Genomic DNA, 15,725 nt, shown 5'->3' on the forward strand with positions numbered 1-15,725 from the left:
AACTGGTGCGAAGAATATCCAGTTGCAAGTAATTTGAATTTAGATAGATTTCAAGGATATTGAAAGGGGGATGGAAAAATCATAGAAAAAAATTTATTTGCCTCATACCTTTTGGGTGCTAAATTTCAGAAACTAATAGAATAGAATAGATTGCCAGATTGATTTAATAAAGAATAATAATCTTTTGGGGCCAGCTGGGAAGGCTCAGTGAATTGAGAGTCAGACCTAGAGACGGGAGGTCCTAGGTTCAAATCTGGCCTCAGACATTTCCCAGCTGTTTGACCCTGGGCAAGTCACTTAACCCCCATTGCCTAGCCCTTACCACTCTTCTGCCTTGGAGCCAATACACAGTATTGACTCCAAGATGGAAGGTAAGGGTTTAAAAAAAAATAAAGAATAATAATCTTTTTTTTTTCTCATAGCTTTCCCTATCAAGAGAGCATGATGATTTTTAATGATATAAAATATATTTGGGAAGGCAGTAGTATTACCTACTACACATTTAATTTGATTTGAAAGTTCTGAAGGGAAGAATAATTTTAGTAGTTTCCATTCTGTTCACTTTATCTAAAGTGATGCCTGTCAATATAAAGTTAATTGTTTTCTTTTCATACTTTCCCTTGGGTTGAGTGAGGTAATAGAAATATTTTTAAAGGACCTTCTGCTTAGCTGCCTAAGTACGCTGCCTAAGAAGGTAAAAGTAAATGAGAGGTAATGTGAGTAGTATCAACATGATCTTGTAGTCTATCAAGCCAGGAAAAACTTGAAAGCTGAATATATCAACAGAGGGCTTTGGAACTATGAAGATCGGGATTCAAAGCTAACCTCTAACATGTACTGACTCTGTTACCAAGGGCAAACTTCTCAGCACTCTAGGCAGCTCTCTAAGACTTAAGTTGTAAAGAAAGTGCCATCCTGCATTGGTAGAGGATTTTCCCACTCAGGATTTCCCAGTACTAATGAAATCACAGGTTCAGTCCCTACACTATTTAGCAATTCAGTCCTGAATAGAAGTTAGTACTAACAAATAAGATATATAAAAGATAAACTAGAGATAATCTTAGAGGAAAGGTACTCCTTGATTAAGGGGTACTAGGAAAAACTTGTTTTAGAAAATGAAGTTTTAGCTGAGACTTGAAGGAAGCCAAGAGGCAGAGGTGATAAAGGAGAGAATTCCAAGCCTAAGAGGGACAACCATTAAAAATTCATCAAGTTGGGGGCAGCTGGGTAGCTCAGTGGATTGAGAGCCAGGCCTACAGATGGGAGGTCACAGGTTCAAATCTGACCTCAGACACTTCCCAGCCGTGTGACCCTGAGCAAGTCACTTAACCCCCATTGCCTAGCCCTTACCACTCTTCAGCCTTGGAACCAATATACAGTATTGATTCCAAGATGGAAGGTAAGGGTTTTTATTTTAAAAAAAATTCATGGAGTCCCTTTTGACCCAGAAATACCACTACTAACTCTACACCACAAAGAAATCAAAGAAAGAAGAATGAACCCATGTGTATAAAAACAGTTATAGCAGCTCTTTTCATGGCAGCAAAGAATTGGAACTTAAGAGATGCCATCTGTTGGGGAATGGTTGAACAAATTGTGGCATATGTATGTAATCACATACTGTTGTGCTATAAGAAATGGTGAAGGGGGGATGGTTGTAGAAAAACCTGGATAGACTAATATGAACTGATTGAGAGTGAAGTCAGCAGTACCATGGGAACAACCTATTACATAAAACAAAAATACCATTAAGACAAAGAACTTTGAAAGACTTGGGAACAATGCAGTGGAACCAACTACAGTTCTCACAGTGAAATGTACTTTCCATTTCCAGATAGAGAGGTGATAGACTCAGAGTGCAGATTGAAGCATGTGTTTAAAATGGGGTGGGGCTAACATGGTAATTTATTTGGTTTGAATATATTTTTAATACATTTTGTTTTTCTTGCTTTCTCATAGGGTTGGAGGCAGGGAGGTGGGAGGGAGAGGATTCAGAACTGAAAATACAATAAAATTGAATTTAGAAAAAAGAAAGAAAGAAAGAAAATGCATGGAATCAAGAAATGGAGTGTCTTGTTTGAGGAAAAGCAACCAGGTCAGTGTCATGGAATCATGGAGTACATAGAGGAGAGAGTAAGGTGTAAAAAGATGAAAGGTAGGAAGGATCTAGGTTATGAAGAACTTAAACCCAAATTAATGCCTAGAACAGTCTGAAATGATATTGGTTGCCTTAAAAAGTAGTGAATTCTTTTCTATGGATATTTGTAGAAAGTAGTGCTGCCCTGGATAAAAGTGAATTACTTTCTTGCCTCTGAATTCATGATTGTTTAACAAGTTTTTTATTTTTATATAGGAATCTGAGGTAACTAGATTGCAAGCCAAACTTTCTGGACGTGAAAGGAGTGAAGGCCTTAAGCATCTACCAGCCTCCTTTTTGTCTCCTACTGAAATTATGTATAATATTCAAGATGCGAGGGTTTTCAAACATCCTCATCCATCACTTTACAAATCTAGGAAATTACGGCGCTCTATTAGCGCCAGTGACCTAAGTTTTAAGACTATTGACAATGAAGATCTTTCTGAAGAGCTCATAGACGACCTAAAACAAGCACTCATTCAAAATCCTTTGCCAACAGAAGAAAATAAAAAAGATGCACTTTATACTCCATCAGACTTACTTGTCTCACTGACATATGATGCAGATGAAGATGAAGCTTCTCAGAGTAATGACTTCAGTACCCTTAGTGGAATGCTAAAATACATAAACAAAGAAGTGAAACTGTCAAAAAGGTCTTCTGTATCAGCATTTGGTACAAATCAGGTATTATGCCTATATGAAAAGTACACTTGTTTAATAGTGGTTTGGTTCTATATTGGGGAAAATGTTATCAGATAGAATTCTTTGTACTTTGAAATCCTTTTGCATTTTACTTAAAGTTAATATTTGGGAGAAAAATTGGTGTTTGGAAAGTAATAGAAGATTTTTTCCTTTTACAATAGGGGAATTTTAATAGAAAGACTAAAATAATAACCATTTTAAAGCATGGTTGAGAGTCTTCTATGGAGGGCAGATGATACACAGGAAAAAAGGGCTATGCACAAGTTAAAACAAATGTATTTTTTGTTAGAGAAATATGAAACATTTAAAATTTTTTAAAATTAAGAACAGGGAATATATAGTTTTATTCAGTAAGTATACAAATACTAAAAAATGCACTTCAGTTCCACAGGGGAAGAGTTAAGAAGATGGCAAAAAGCCAGAGACACAGAAGAGAAATGGAAGGGTGAAGCACACAGAGAGGGAAAGACAGAAAGGCCCAGTAGGTTCTGAGGTGAATTGTAGTGAATAGAGGTAATTGCCCTCATCAATACCTTGTTTATACAGTTGGGCTATGGGCATCAGAATAAATTATTGGTTGTCACTGACTTTTGAAGAGTTGATTGGATTATTAATCACTTCATATCTTTTTAGTCATGCCCAATTCATCGATCTGTTCTTTCACTATTTTATTAATGAAAGCATTTAGATATATAAATTTTCCCCTTAGTACTGCTTTGTCTCCTCATAAATTTTGCTGTTATCTCATTGTTGTCAATTTCTTTAATGAAATTATTGATTTTTTCCATGATTTTTTCTTTGACCCATTCATTCTTTAAGATTAGATTACTTAGTTTACAATTTATTTTTAGCCCATGTTTTCACAGCCCCTTTATTCAATGTAATTTTTATTACATTTTGATCTGAAAAGGATTCATTTAATATTTCTGCTTTTCTATATTTGGCTGTGAGATTTTTTTACCCTATTATATGTCAGTTTTTATGTAGATGCCATGCATCACTGAGAAAACAGAATATTCTTTTCTATTCCCACTCAGTTTTTTCCAGAGGTTTATCATATCTAACTTTTCTAAAATTCTGTTTATCTCCTTAACTCCTTTCTTGTTTATTTTTTTAAATTTTTTTTCTTGTTTATTTTTTAGTTAGATTTTTTTAGTGGTGAGGAGGGGAAGTTTAGGTTTCCCACTAGTTAGTATAGTTTTACTGTTTAATTCCTCCTATAACATATTTAACTTTATCTTTAAGCATTTGGATGCAATACCTTTTGGTGCATATATGTTTAATATTGTTATTTTATTGTCTATAGTATGAATGAGTCCATCCCATTTACATTCACAGTTATGATTACTAACTGTGTATTTCTTGCCATCCTTTTTTTTCCTCCTGTTTATCCTTCTCTTTCCTTTCATCCTTTCCCTCCTTAGAAGTATTTTATTTCTGACTACCACCTTCCCTAATACCCCTGCCATGAGTACTTCTCCTCTTATCTCCTTCCCCTCCTACTTTTCTATAGAGTAAGATAGATTTCTATGGTCAACTGAGTATATATATTATTCCCTCTTGAAGCCAATTCTGATGAATGTAAGGATCAAGCATTGCCAGCTACCACCCCACTACCCCCGCCTCATCTTTCTCTCCACTGCAAAAACTCTTCCACACCTCTTTTATGTGTCATCATTTACCCCATTCTGCATCTTCCTTCTCTTTCTTCTAGCACATCCCTGTTTCTCATCCTGTCATTTTATTTTTTTTGGATATCATCCCACCCATGTCCTCTGTCTATGTACACTCCTTCTAAATGTCCTACTAATGATAAAGTTCTTAGGAATTATAATTATTATCTTCCCATGTAGGAATGTAAACAACTTAACCTTGTTTACCTTTTTATGCCTCATTGGAATCTTGTATTTTTTTTTAACCTTTACCTGCTACCTTAGAAACAATATTGTGTATTGGCTCCAAGGCAGAAGAGTGGTAAGGGCTAGGCAATGTAGGTTAAGTGACTTGCCCAGGGTCACACAGCTGGGAAATGTCCGAGGCCAGATTTGAACCCAGGACCTCCTATCTCTGGGACTGGCTTTCAATCCACTGAACTACTCAGATTCCCCTTGAGTCTTGTGTTTGAGAGTCAGATTTTCTACTCAACTCTGGTCTTTACATCAGTAATGCTTAGAAATCCTCTTTCATTTCCTATTTCATTAAATGTACTTCCCCCCCCCAATCCCCATTTATATTCAGTTTTGATGAGTAGGTAGTTCTTGGTTGTAATCCTAACTCCTTTTCCCTCTGGACTATCATATCCCAATTCTTCTAATCCTTTAGTGCAGAGGCTGCTAACTCTTGTGTTATTCTGACTGTGGTTCCACAATATTTGAATTTGTTTCTTTCTGGCTGCTTCGCAATATTTTCTCCTTGACCTGGGAATTCTGGAATTTGGCTATAAATTAATTCCTGGAAGTTTTCATTTGGGCATGTTTCAGGAAGTAATTGGTAGGTTCTTTTGATTTCTATTTTATCTGGTTGTAGGTTATCAGGGCAATTTTCCTTGCTAATTTCTTGAAAGATAATGTCTATGCTCTTTTTTTGTTCATGGACTTCAGGTAGCCTAATAATTCTTAAATTATCTCTCCTAGATCTATTTTCTAGGTCAGTTGTTTTTCCAGTAAGATATTTGACATTTTATTCTTTTTCATTCTTTTGACTTTGATTGTTCCTTGATGTCTTATGGAGTCATTAGCTTCTTCAGCCCAATTCTGATTTTTAAAGCATTATTCTCTTCACTGAGCTTTTGTACCTACTTTTCCATTTGGCCAATTTTAACTTTCAAAGGAGTTCTTTTGTGAGTTTTTATGCCTTTTTTACCATTTGGCCTGGTCTTTTATTTTCTTCACTATTTTTTGTGCCTCCTTTACCAAGCTATTGACTCTTGTTTCACCATTTTCTTGCTTCACTCTCAGTTCTTTTCCCAATTTTTCATCTATCTCTCTTATTGATTTTTAAAATCCTTTTTGAGCTCTTCTAGGAATTTGGGGGGGGGGTAAGATAAAATCCCATTTTTCTTTTAGCCTTTGAATATAGCTGTTTTGACATTGCTGTCTTTCTGACATTGTTCAGGTTCTTTTTTTGTTGTGTGCTCATTTTCCAACCTATTTCTTGATTTTTAGCTTTATGTTAAATTGACCTCTGCTCCCCAGGGTTGAAGATACATTGTCCCAAACTTTAGGGGGGAGGTGGGGTTTATGCTGTTATTTTCAGAGATAGCTGTGGGGATCTGTAAGTTTTCAGTTCTAATAAGGTGGTATAATTTAAGGAGAAATGTGGTCACTTCTCTTCTGGCCTATTCTATGTTCTATAAGGGACCACAAGCACTCTTTTCTTCCCTAGAACTGTGATTAAAATCCCCCTTGCCCTGTACCTACATACTCTGGTGTGCTATCTCCTCCTCACCTTGGGACTGATACACAGATCCATGTTTGGGCAAAGTAACAGAATCCAGTGCCATCAGAGGGTCCCTGTAATTTTCTGACCAGTTGTCCAACTTCTTTACCATCTATTGACTGAGAGCTCCAAAATCTGCCATTGTGGATTCTGTTGCCTCCTTGCCAACCTTCTAAGTTGTCTTTTGCTGGAAAATTGTTTATCATAGTCCTTTTGTCAGTTCTGTTGCTTTAGAAGTTGTTTTCAGGTATTATTTTAAAGTTATTTGGAAGGAGATTTGGGAGATCTTAGGTGAATGCCTGCCTTTATGCAACCATATTGGCTCTGCCTCTATTATAGCTTTTAAATTTTACTAAGATAGAATTATAGGATTTAGAGCTAGAAGGACCTTTAGGGTTCAGAAGCCAGGGTATTAGTTGTGAGCTCTAATTCCTTCCTCCTCTCTACCTAAAAATATATTTATTTCTCTTTGTGCTTTTCTTTTCAAGGACTCATACTTTCCATCCTATAATATTCCCACTATTATAGAACCTTGTTATCCCATTTAAGGAGGCTTATGCATCAAGAAAATATTTTCCTATATATGGAAATCTGTAAACCTAAAAAGAACTAAAAGAGACAAGAGTGGGAAGATTGATTAAAAAGTATTTAGTTGGGTACAAAAGGAGAGAGTAGTAGGGGTAATATTTTGGAAGAAATATATTATAAACTATAATATACTTAATGAAATATTAAGAAAATATCATACAAGGGGAAGCTCGGTGGCTTAGTGGTTCAAATCTAACCTCAGACACTTCCTGGCTGTGTGACCCTGGTCAACTGATTTAATCCCAGTTGCCTAGCCCATAATACTATTCTGCCTTGAAATTGATACTTGATGTTGATTTTAAGATGGAAGATGAGGTTTTTTAAAGAAGAAGAAAAATATACTACAGATTAGTAGAAGAAACATGTGGTGAATTCCAGTAGCATATTAACTTCTTGAAAACAAACTTTTTTTTTTATTTTTATGTTCTCAGAACAATGCTTTTACCCATAGTACTTACTTAATAAATATTTGTTGAATTGAACTGGTGCCGATTATAAGTGTCACACAGTCATAGGATATAGTTGTGATGGGAGACATCTCCTTTCCAGGCATCTGTGAGAGAGGTTGTTTTCTCTGCTAAAAGCAGAAGAGCTGATAAATTCTTGCATATCTTGATGGTAATTTCATTTTTCAGAAGCTAGAGGAAGCCCTCGGGGGAACTGCTATTCTGGACCTGATCCTGACCAAATAAAGAGGAACTTACTAGCTACTGAAGTAGAAATGATGGGAATCTTGGGAGGAAATAATTATTCTATCTTAGAGTTTGAAATAAGGAAGCATTGGGCACAATCTGACATGTTTCCTAGACTTTAGGAAAGTAGATATCTGAGAGTTCAAGAAAATAATTAAGTTAAAATTCTAAAATGGAAGGTTGGATTATGGGGTCTGAAAGGATTTCAAGAAGGAAATTCTGATAGGCTACCTAAGATAATTTTGATGAGAAAGAAATAGAGGTATCATCCAGAAAGACATATCTCTACAGAGAACTTGTCAGAAAGCTTGTATTTGAAAAGGACATGATGCCAAAAAGTATATGTGATGTCAGGTTATTAAACATGAATACAGAAGAGTGGAAAAGTCCTGGCAATTCAGCCTCAGGAAAGGTCAAGCCCAGGATCAGCTATTATGGATAACAGAAATGTGGGGTTTGGTTATTTAGGATTATCATCATCATCATTATTATTATTACTTTAGCTCTCATAACAATGAAGGAAAAGTTAGGACCCTGATCCTGCAGAAAAAAATTCTTGCTTCAGGTGTTGGTCAGACAAGCTGACCTCTGAAATTTCTTCCAGGTCTAAAGCTCTATGACTCTTAGACTGCTTAGAATGGATAAAAAGATAAATAGACAATGAAAAGAAATCAGTTCAATTCAGCTAGCATTTATTAAGTACCTATCATGTTCCAGGCATGATGCTAAGAACTGGGAATACAAAGATATAAACAAAATGTTCCTTGTAGTCAGAGAACTTAATGTCCTCTGAAGGGAAATAACATGTACACAGATAAGTAAAAACAAAATACATTTAGAGTTAGTACACAGTAATTTCAGGGATAGGCGAAAATTCTGTTAATTGGAGAGGATCAGGAAAGGCCCTCCATGGAGGAAGGGAATGGCCTAGGACCTGAGGCTTGAAGGAAGCTAGGTATTTCAGAGCACAGTTCATGCAAAGGCACTGAGGCTGGAGTGTGACAGTGAGTTGGCCATTATGACTGGCCTGGAACAAAGAGAGGAATGCCCGTGATGAATACGCTATTTGGCTCAAATCAAAGAAATTCCACAAATTATTGAATGTAATGACTGAATCTACTATTGATAATCTTGGAGGTATAAGAAATAGGAAAGGTGAGAGAAGAATAAAATTGGGCAGATGTGATTAAAAAAAAAACTACAAGTTGTTTTTATGTAGAGAAAGTCATATCCAGTCGGGGAAATTGGAAAATACTTTATAAAGGAAGTGGCACCTGGATTGATCATTGAGGGGAGAGATTTTTACAACTAGAAATGAGGAGGATTCCATTCTAGGTATGAGAGGACAACATGAGCAAAAATAAGGAATGCTAAATGATGTGGGAAAAAATTTTTTTTAAGTAGGGCAATTTTTTTGGATCATAATAGGATAGTTAAAGGAATGAGAAAGGCAGAAAAGTCAGATGTAGCCAAGTTATCAAATACATGATAATGAATAACTTTCTTCAAAAGACGAGGTAAAAAGTAAGAGCCAGAATGGGTTCATGCAGGGGAAGGGAGAGGGAAGCTGTGTGGCTTGTGGATTTAACACCAGGTATGGAGAAAAGAGCACTTAGATCCAAATTTAATCTCAGACACTTCCCAGCTGTGTGACCCTGGACAAGTCACTTGACCCCCATTGTCTAGCCCTCACCACTCTTCTGCCTTGGAACCAATTCGTAGTATCGATTCTAAAACAGAAGGTAAGGGTTAAAAAAAATTTTTTTTAAAGAATAAATTGTGGGGCAGGTAGGTAGCACAGTGGATAGAGCACCAGGCCTGGAATTGGGAAGACCTAGGTTCAAATCTGGCCTCAGACACCTCTAGTTTTGTGACCCGAGGGAAGTCACTTAACCTTGTTTGCCTAGCCCTTGCCTATATGTCTTAGAGTTATTAATAAGATAGAGGGTAAGAGTTTTTTAAAAAGAAAACATGGTATCAAAGTTGTGACATTTCCATTTATGATGTTTCTAGGTTAGAATCATATAAAATGATACAGAAGAAAGCAAAGTCAAGATAGATATCAAGGAAATTTATGACCAATAAGGAAGTGGATCAGTCATGTAGCATAAGGGGGAGGGCCAGACCATGTTGTAATTCTCTCATTGTGGACACCTTATAGAGGATTTAGATTTATTGGAAAGCATGTGTAAGAATTGTACAGGATAAAAAAGCATAGATGGGTTAAAGTTATCTAGATCAAGGAAATCCTATATTAGTCAATCTACCAGTATTTAAGTGTTTCTGGCACTGTACTAAACCATGGATACAAGAAATGTAAAAACAGAGTCCTTGCCCTCACACAGGGTGGGGGGAGCCGCGTACCTACGGGATATATAGACTGCAAATGGAAGGTACTAACAGCCAGGAGGCTATGTGGAAGAGGATGAGGGACACAACCAGGAAATGTCTCAAGTCACAGGAAACCAGAAAAGGCTAGGAATTGGGGGTGGGGAGATAGAATGTTCTGCAATTGGGGGTAATGGCCTCTGAATTAAGGATGAGAGATATGTCTGTGAGGAATAGCAAGTAGGCTAGTGTGGCCAGATTGTGACTATATAGATGCCCCCATATAGATGGGGGCAGGTTATGAAAACCTTTAAATACCAAAGGACGTTTAAATAGCAAAGGACGTTTGATCTACTTGATATTTGAAGGCATAGACCTTGAGGTAATTGGGAGCCACCAGTTTTGTTTTTTTTTTTAAGTAGTGGGGATGACATGGTCAGACCTGTACTTAAAAATCACTTTGGCAGTTGAGTACAGGGGTGGATTAAGATGGGGAGAATTGTGAGGATGGGAGAGCAATCAGAAGGATAGTCGAGGTAAGAGGTGATGAGAACCTATACAGAGTGAGTAGACAAAAGGAAAAATATATAAAGGATATTGTGAAGCTTAAAACAAGATCATTTGACAACAAATTGGACCTCCAAGTGAGAGAATATGGAGGCTAAAGGCAAAAGGACAGAGCCTTGGGAAATACTCACTATCAAAATAGTAAAGACTGGAGTCTAGCAAATATGACTCCCTTGAGAAGTGAACTCAGAACTGATTGGAGGATAGTGTCCAAATGAGGTTGGCTTTTGATCCATTTGTCCATATTCTTTGGGTCCTGTCTGTCCTTCATTCAGATCTGAATCTACCTAACTCATCTTTGTCTCCCTAAACCCTAGAAAGTGGCACCATATTGTTCTAGCTGTTTAATAAATCTTTATTGGATGTCATAGTGCAAATGTTCAAGATGGCTCTGTTTAAAGCAGCATTTTGAGTTTGGGAAATATTGTTAGCCCTCCTATAGTATGCTAAGGGCTACTACTATAACTACATTCATACCAGTAAGACCTTTGAACTTTAATTATATTGTTGGCTGGTAAAGCATTTTGGGATTCAGGACATTAGAAATAACTGAATCTCGGGGGCAGCTGGGTAGCTCAGTGGATTGAGAGCCAGGCCTAGAGATGGGAGGTCCTAGGTTCAAATCTGGCCTCAGACACTTCCCAGCTGTGTGACCCTGGGCAAGTCACTTGACCCCCATTGCCTAGCCCTTACCACTCTTCTGCCTTGGAGCCAATACACAGTATTGACTCCAAGACGGAAGGTAAGGGTTTAAAAAAAAAAAAAGAAATAACAATCTCCATAATTATTTATATGTTAAATCTATCAGAAGTAAATTATTGGTATTTTTATACCATTAGGTAGAATTTGATTTCTTTAAAATCAAAGCTAAAGTACCTTTAGTCCATGGTCTGCCAAATGACCTTCAGCTTGATTTCCTACCACTCTTAATTGCTTTGATCATTGTTGTAGTAGCCCAGAGAATAAATTTGCCTGAGTGGCCCATGGCTATCCTATTCAAAATGGGGCTTGTGAAATGTTTTGGATTAGAAAAATAGAAAAGCTGGGTCACCTGAAGGCTTAGAAAGAAGTCGTAATATCCCAAAGCCCAGGACCTCAATGTCACACCCCAATGTACAAAAATAGTTTACTAACACTTAAAATTGTACTAAAATTCTTCTTCTGTCTCCCATTTTCTTACCTCTACTCATCTTTCTCTATGTTTCTCTTTATGTTTGTCTTTGTTTCTCTTTCTTCTTTCCTCTTCTCCCTTTAGCTTTTTTTCTTCTCTTTCCTCTTTTCCTCTCTTCCCTTTCAAGGATCAAGGCAAGAGCTCAGTTACTGGAACCAAGGTAAAAGTCAGAACAAGACCAGCAAGCAAGGCTGACTTAATGACAAACCAATGAACTAGGTATTCCAGGGCCAGATTGGTCCCTGAGTCTATAGGGGGAGGACTAAGTGGGCCCAACTTCAGGGAGTGAAGGAATCTGGAGGCAGAGAGCTGAGCTAGGTTATAAAAAGAAGATGGATTTGAAATGCATTTGAAATGTTTCTATTAATTTAATAAAAACACTATATGTTCCCTATGCTTAATTTTAAAAATCCAAGCGAGTTTAACTTTGATGCATATTTTTCTCAAAAAAAATCTACTAATATGAATTCAGGTCCCTCTTGAATGCTTCCTCATGTGTGGTGGTGATACTGAGCTCTGGACAGTTATGTTATCAGAGCCCGCTGCCTGGTCTTACCAAAGTTTAGACTATATGGGGTTAGCAACAAATTCAGAAATTGGTTCAACACCAGACTGAGTACATAGCGATGAATTTTTCAGCTAAAGGAGCATTCAAAGCTCAGCTGGATCCAGATTGTGGAAGGTTTGCAATCCTCATGGAGGGAGTGCCCATACCCATGAAATCACAGACCTCAGAAGTGTTGCTTTTTACTTCCTAGTCGCCCTCTGGTGATTTTTTCCCTCTGTGATTCAGCAGACCTTTATAGGAAAAAATGTTCCCCATTTAAATGAAGTTAAATTGTGGTCTTAATTATTATAGTAGACTCTCAAATGATAATCAAAAGGGATAATTTTTCAAATATATTAACCTATGCATTTCACATTATTCCAGGAAGAAGATTTGTGATTAAATGAAGATACTGGTATGATGAGAAAATTGAACTAGCATTCTCTTATATTTAAGTACCATATATAGTTTATATTTGATATTGACTATTTTTATCACTGAATAAATTTTATATTTATATTTAATGTTTTATTATCTTTTGAAGGAAGTATTTTTAAAACCTTAATTTGAATTTCAGGTGGTAATTTAAAAATTTTACTTATTAGCTCTTTTGTTAAACTTAATATTTTTGGCTGTTTGACTTTAACTAAATGCTTTGTTTATTTGTTAGTTCTTTTAAAAATACTCAAAAGTGTTTTTTAAATTTCTAGTCAAATTGCTAACCCATTTTATTTAACATATTTGTATATTAGTACTTGATTTTTTTAAAAAATTGGTTATTAATTGGTAAAAGACCATTCTGTTATCGTTTTTGTGGTGGTTGCCAGTTATCCCCTTGTTCGTTCACCACAATTGGAATCAAATAGAATCTTAGTAGTTGTGGTATTGAAAAGTAAAAAGTAATATGTAAACTTTATCACCAGCCTGTGCTCTAATTTTATAATATGGTCCACTAGTATAATAAAGTGACTGACTTTCCTACTCTAGAAGTTCCAGCAGAGAAATAAGGTCCACCAGGGAATCATCCTCTTCCAGCCTAACAAGTTGGAGCAATTTTGCCCACTTCACCTGACACAGTTCCTGACAAAGGTCACACAGCATTCACATACGCACAGGGAGCAGGATGGGGCAGTAGACACTTGAGAGGGAAGAGCTAGACAATTTGGTAATTAATCCTGGAAAGAAGCCAAACTATACCAAGGGATTACTTGCTGGAAACAGTCCCGAAATCAGTGCTTTTTCACTAGAAGAATTAATATTGGATGTAATAATTAGCAGAAAGGACCAACTTTGTTTTTTTATATCACTTGCTACCAGAAAGACAGTGGTTTTAACTGATCTATAGCATTAGACAATCCTTATTTATCTGGAATTTTAGAGAGTTTTACTATTATGTAAATTACTTTGTTGAACATTACAAATTCTTTAGCTTCGAGAAAAATATGTTTTTGGTGATAAATATTAAAGAGGGTTTGGAGCTGTATCTACTAGGGACTCAAGCTATGTGATATGCTTTTTTGTACTTTGTTCTACAAAAGTAACTTAAGGGTAGCATATTCAAATATCACAGGATTTCTAATCTTTAAATCAATATCTTATTTTACTATGGGGTCAAAGAACCTAAAAATTGCACCTTTAGAGAAGGAATGATAGGAAATTCCCAGCCACTTGTGCCTTCCCCTCCAAGGTTATCTCTTGTCTGTTTTGTATGTGTCTTGAATATATACTTATATATGCCCATGTTGTCTCCCCAGGTAGAGTGTAAGCCCTTGTGGGCTGAGGCTTTTGATTTTCTTTTTGTCTCCAACATTTCTCTCACTGCCTGGCACATTGCAGGTACTTAATTGTCAGTTGATTAGTTGGATGATTGAATAGAAAAGAAGGGAGAGAGTAAGAAAGAGGGAAGGTTTAACTACTGACTCTTTGAAAATGTATCCTGTGGTTTCCATCATAAGAGCTTTTAAGGGGCAGTGAGATCTAGGCCTGGAGAGGGGAGGTTCTAGTTTCAAATGTGTCCTGAGACACTTCCGAGCTGTGTGACCCTGGATAAGTCACTTCACTCAAATTGCCTAACCCTTACCACAGAAGAAAAAGCAGCTTTAATCAGTTATCTTCAGCTCACGATCCCACTTGGGATTCCTCTCTCAGATTGTCCCATTTAATTTTGAATTTTTACCAGCAGACCCCCAAGGTAGGGAAAGAACTGAGATTTGCCAGAGTTAGGGAGTCTCTTCTCTGGTTAGTACTCTTAGGAACCCAAGGGGCCAAGGACAGGCAAGGTCTTGGTTTGCTTCCTATAGTTAGTCCTTGGGCTTGACCCATTGACTGACTGCCTTTCAGCTCTTTCTAGGGCTGGGATCTCCTCTTCCAGGTGGGTTAGGGGAAATAGCTCCTAGGAGGAGTTGCATATTTGTCCAGGTCTCATTAAGCCTTTGCCTCTATATGAAGGCCCCTCAGCCTTATTATTCCTTCTAGTGCTACAGAGCTGAAACTGGGACAAACCAGGGACTTTGAAGGCCCCTAACACCCAGAAACCCAAAGATCCAGGAGTTGAAACTCCAGGTGATGGTATGCTCCCTAAAATCTGTGATCTTTTGTTAAAAGGCTAGACACTGTTTCAAGCAATCATAAATGGGAACTGCCCGGACATATTAGAACCAAAATAAAGATAGAACTAATGCATTAAGCATTTCCTTAAAAAAAAAGTCAAAAAGGAAAAGTTCCCAAAATGTCATAGCCAAATTTCTAGAACCCCCATGTCAAGGGAAAAAAAAAATACAAGGATCCAGAAAGAAGACGTTTAAGGACCAGGGAACTTCAGTAAGAGTCACATGAAACCTGGTCACTTCTTTCAAGCATTTCTGATGAAAAGATCAGAGCTGAGGAGAAACTTTGGAATATAAACACAATAGTCCAGAAAAATCTAGGAAAGTAAATTTATTTGAGCAACCAGAAGGAACTGTGTGATGATAGAGTGCTAACATTCAAGTGGAAGAGGAGAAACCAGGGTCTTCAGAACCTTAATCCTGGGTACATAGTTTGGTTTTGTTCTGAGGTTTGAAGAGAAGAAAATGGAGAAAGAGGATACAATAGTGTGGAAGAGAGGTAGAAGGTGGTGAACTTTCTACTTATTATTGGAGTTCATGGGAAGAATAACATTCAGACATGGAGGAAGCAGGCATTGGATGAACCTTACTGTCATCTAAAACAGGACAAAGAAAGCTTGAACACACACACATACACACATACATGCTCCAAATATTTATTATAGAAATACATCAGATTCAACTGACAAAAATGGGGAGTGAGGCAGAGGAAAACAAACTTGCTGATCCTGAAGGAGCTGGATGTTGTGATAAAGGATGGAAAGGTTTGCAATTTGCAAAACTGAAAAAAACTGAAAAGTGAAAACCTAGTATGATTGACAGTAGCATGTGACCAAGGGTTACACGGAGGATCTGGGAAGACTCCATCTTGCCCCAGCGGACTTTTCTTCTGGACTCCTGAGGAAGTCAAGAGGAAGGTCTGAAGAGGATTTCCTGGTGTTGAACTGAG

The 15,725-nt window shown here is 37.0% G+C and overlaps 1 protein-coding gene across 8 annotated transcripts in view; it reads left to right on the top strand.

The window, feature by feature from the left end:
• CCDC18 (coiled-coil domain containing 18) overlaps positions 1–13,086 on the top strand; it is a 120,050-nt gene extending 106,964 nt beyond the window's left edge. For 5 of the 8 annotated variants that reach the window (XM_056819086.1, XM_056819089.1, XM_056819087.1 and 2 more), the window contains 2 exons: positions 2,354–2,821; positions 3,223–3,426. In XM_056819086.1, coding sequence (XP_056675064.1) covers positions 2,354–2,821; positions 3,223–3,288 — 534 coding nt within the window. In that variant the 3' untranslated portion in view covers positions 3,289–3,426. Of the gene's footprint in view, positions 1–1,959; positions 2,096–2,353; positions 2,822–3,222; positions 3,427–12,554 lie in introns of those variants that run through there. The other 3 variants (XR_008916731.1, XR_008916732.1, XM_056819088.1) reach the window with 3 other exon arrangements.
• Positions 13,087–15,725: the final 2,639 nt, after the last annotated feature.

Source organism: Monodelphis domestica, chromosome 2 (genome assembly GCF_027887165.1).
Source record: "Monodelphis domestica isolate mMonDom1 chromosome 2, mMonDom1.pri, whole genome shotgun sequence".
NCBI lineage: Eukaryota > Metazoa > Chordata > Mammalia > Didelphimorphia > Didelphidae > Monodelphis > Monodelphis domestica.